The following is a 3,213-nucleotide window of genomic DNA, read 5'->3' on the forward strand; positions in this document are numbered from 1 at the left end:
AAAAAAAAAAAAGACCATCCTATGAAGACCTTTTATGAGGTTCTAGTTACAAACTTCAGTACTGCAAAATTTATAATTGACTAGCGCAATGCTGAACCTCTCAGTTCCCCCTATAAATTCAAACATAATCCTTCCCCTATTTTCCCCACTTTCACGAAGAAAAAGGAATAGAAAACACACATGGCTTAGTATGAGAAGAGGGAAAAACGCAAAAAACAAGAACACTGATAAACATGGCAAAATAACCCTGGATTCCATTCTGTACAATCTGCATTCTGATGTCTGAAACTAAACCATGGCTCCGTGCGGCTTGGTTATGCATTACTCATTTACGCCTACAATATTTTCAGTTAGAAAGCAGGGAAATGCAATCAGAACTTCAATCGGCCAGTTCCATGAATCATTAGTTCGTTACATTCCCATCAATGAACTCTTTTATGCATTGGTCATTTTTACAAGAGAAAAGATACAGACTATTTTACAGAATGGCAGGTGGCAAAGTTCATCGGATTTTGGATAAAAAAACAAGGATTAAACTGGTTTACCAAGGTAGGGGTCTGACTACTCACACCAGGTGGGTCACGCATGGGACCCACCTGTATAAAAAATTATCCAAAAAATACCCACCCACTCTCCTGTTGTGTATAGTCAGTGGCACCCCAACAAAACTCAAAAAAGAAGGTTAAACCAGCCAATGATATGCTGTCATCTCAGCAGCTGTAAACCTATCTGTATAAAAAGTATGTACAAGTAGCATTTTTGTTTCTACATTTTCAGGTGAATAGTCCTTCAACTCAACCATTTTGTTGGACATGGTAAAACTCTCTCAACTCGACCATTTCTCCAAGTTTGTCAAACTTCTACTTGAGCAACTCTGTGGTCGAGTTCATTGAGTGGCCAAGCTTTGACGAGGATCAAAGACTGCATCTCTGGTGCATATTGTCCTCTAATCAATCCACTAATCCACCATACAACCAAAATACTTTAAATTTATCTTCCAAAATCCTATCTCTATTATTTTTCCTCAGTTGGAAAATTCTGATGTCACTCACACATCTTTTTTTGAAGAGGTTTATGATCTCTTCTTTCATTTTCATTTCCCCATTCGAAATGAAATATTATGCGAATAAATATTATTTCTATTCAGATATGAAATAGGATATCAAGTACAAAGCATAACATTAAAAGAGAAGGGCATATTAATCAAACAACATCATTTGTAAATTATTCCATGAAATGTGTAACCTTTCAATTTGGATAATATTAGCAATCATACATAGTCCACAAGAACAAAAATTCATTTTGCTATTCTACTTTACAGATTGACTATTCTGTTCATTATTCAAAAAACAATAATAATAAATTGGAAATATAGAATTCAGTCGTCAAGTAAACATACTAAAGTTCTGGTTGGAGCCATTAGGATGATCCATAATTCTTCGCAATATTAATGCTCTAGCCATCCTTGTTTCTCGACTACACTTATTGGCGTGTTCATTCAAATCGTGTATAGTTTTCATAAATCCATTTACATTCTTCTTGATCTCCTCCACTGCGATCACCACCGCTTCATCTTCCCTCATTGCAAAATCCGCATTCGCCAACAATGCCTCAATCTCGATTTGAAACCTGTCAACCAATACCCGAATACCATCCAAATCTTTAATCATAATGTAATTCCCAATCTGCATTGAAATGAGTATTTCCCTTTGTGACATCAACTCATTCTTGTACTTCTTCCAAATCGAGTTAAGCCATTTCCCCATCGACCCCAAAGGCACTGAGGCAGCTGCAGCCAATGCCGTTAACACCGGAGGTGCACTAACTGCAGCCGCCACCACAGAGCATATCAAAACCGAGGCGAAAGCCACCACGAATATCACATTCGTTACCTTCCTCCATGCCTCCAATTTACCCAACTTCTTATCCAGCTTTCGCTTCCTCGCTTGTAATTTCTCCAACATCAAGATTTGCTGCTTGTACACCGAATTAAACAAGTTAAAAAATTCCTCGTTAAAGGGCTCATCTGTCCCTCTAAAATTCCTCAGTTCCTCTAAAGTTTTCGAATAGTTTTTTTTGACAGATCCGTATTCCGAACCCCCAAAATGTTCTTCCTCGAATTTCCTAAGGGCGACATTGATTATGGATTGAATATGAGAAGCGCGTTTGAGGCAGGACTCGAAGGCAGTGCAAAAATCTAGGGTTTGGAGGCTATTTTCGAAATAATCATCTACGAGATCGGCTAATTCTTTGTTTTTCCAAATATCCATTTTGTTTTGGAGAATGATTTTGACTACTCCATCATTCATTTCTAGAAGACACTCAGTTACATCCCGGAGGGAGTCGAGGGAGACGCTTTGAACATCGAGGCTTACAGCTATGGAGTTGATGGCTCGGCTCGTCCGAGCTTGAAGGCTCGAATCGAAGTTCCGGAGATCCGGATCGGCTCTGCAGGCTGCTTCATATGAGCTCAGATTGGCGTCTCGTGAGTTCACTGAGTAGGAAGTGGTTCGACGTAGCAGCGCCGAAACAGTGTTGTGGCTGCTTTGCCTGATTCTTTTACTGAATTTACAGCCCATTTATCGATAATTCAAGAGATTTCTGAATTTACTAAAATTTATCTGTGAATCAGCTTTGAATGTGGATGAAAATATATGAATTTGTGATTCTCTGTGTATGACGTATCCAAGAAGTTTCAATGTCAAGACTTCCGAAAGGAACAAGACGATGAGAAATGTAGAAAGGCAGGCAAGTGAGAGACCCTACCTGTATGTCTCCTCCGTGTTTGACTATTTGACCATTCATGTCCAGTGCAAATAGTGAGTTAAATGTTTTATTGGTCACCCAACTTTTACTCATGTCACGATTTACTCATCAAACGTCTCATTAGTCATTAAATTTTGCTCTGTCTCACTCCATTAACCATTGGATGAAATCCATTAATAAGCTCTTATTTGACCCCCATTAATTTTCATTTCATTACACTTCATTTTTTTCTCTCTCATTTTTAACCACATAATCTTCCATAAAATAATATTACACGTAAATCGAAAAAATTTCATTTCTTTCCAACCACTCATTTTAGAAAAATAAAAAAATACTCTTTCTCCCACTTTCATTTCCAAAAAATGGGGGCTAAATGTGCTTACATGGCTAACGATGAAATAACGTGTCCAATTAAATCGCTTCAGATGACAAGTTAAGTGCCAAATA

General features: G+C 37.9%; 1 protein-coding gene across 1 annotated transcript; it reads right to left on the bottom strand.

The window, feature by feature from the left end:
* Positions 1-1,199: 1,199 nt before the first annotated feature.
* On the bottom strand, positions 1,200-2,766 carry LOC111409193 (UPF0496 protein 1-like). The gene has a single exon (XM_023039180.1). The coding sequence runs from the start codon at positions 2,577-2,579 to the stop codon at positions 1,386-1,388; it is 1,194 nt and encodes a 397-aa protein (XP_022894948.1). The 5' UTR covers positions 2,580-2,766; the 3' UTR covers positions 1,200-1,385.
* Positions 2,767-3,213: the final 447 nt, after the last annotated feature.

The sequence above is a fragment of the Olea europaea genome, chromosome 14 (assembly GCF_002742605.1).
Source record: "Olea europaea var. sylvestris chromosome 14, O_europaea_v1, whole genome shotgun sequence".
NCBI classification, from domain to species: domain Eukaryota; kingdom Viridiplantae; phylum Streptophyta; class Magnoliopsida; order Lamiales; family Oleaceae; genus Olea; species Olea europaea.

Bases quoted from the DNA above. Each gene is read 5' to 3' on its own strand.
- LOC111409193 (XM_023039180.1), bottom strand. From the start codon at position 2,579: ATGGGCTGTAAATTCAGTAAAAGAATCAGGCAAAGCAGCCACAACACT.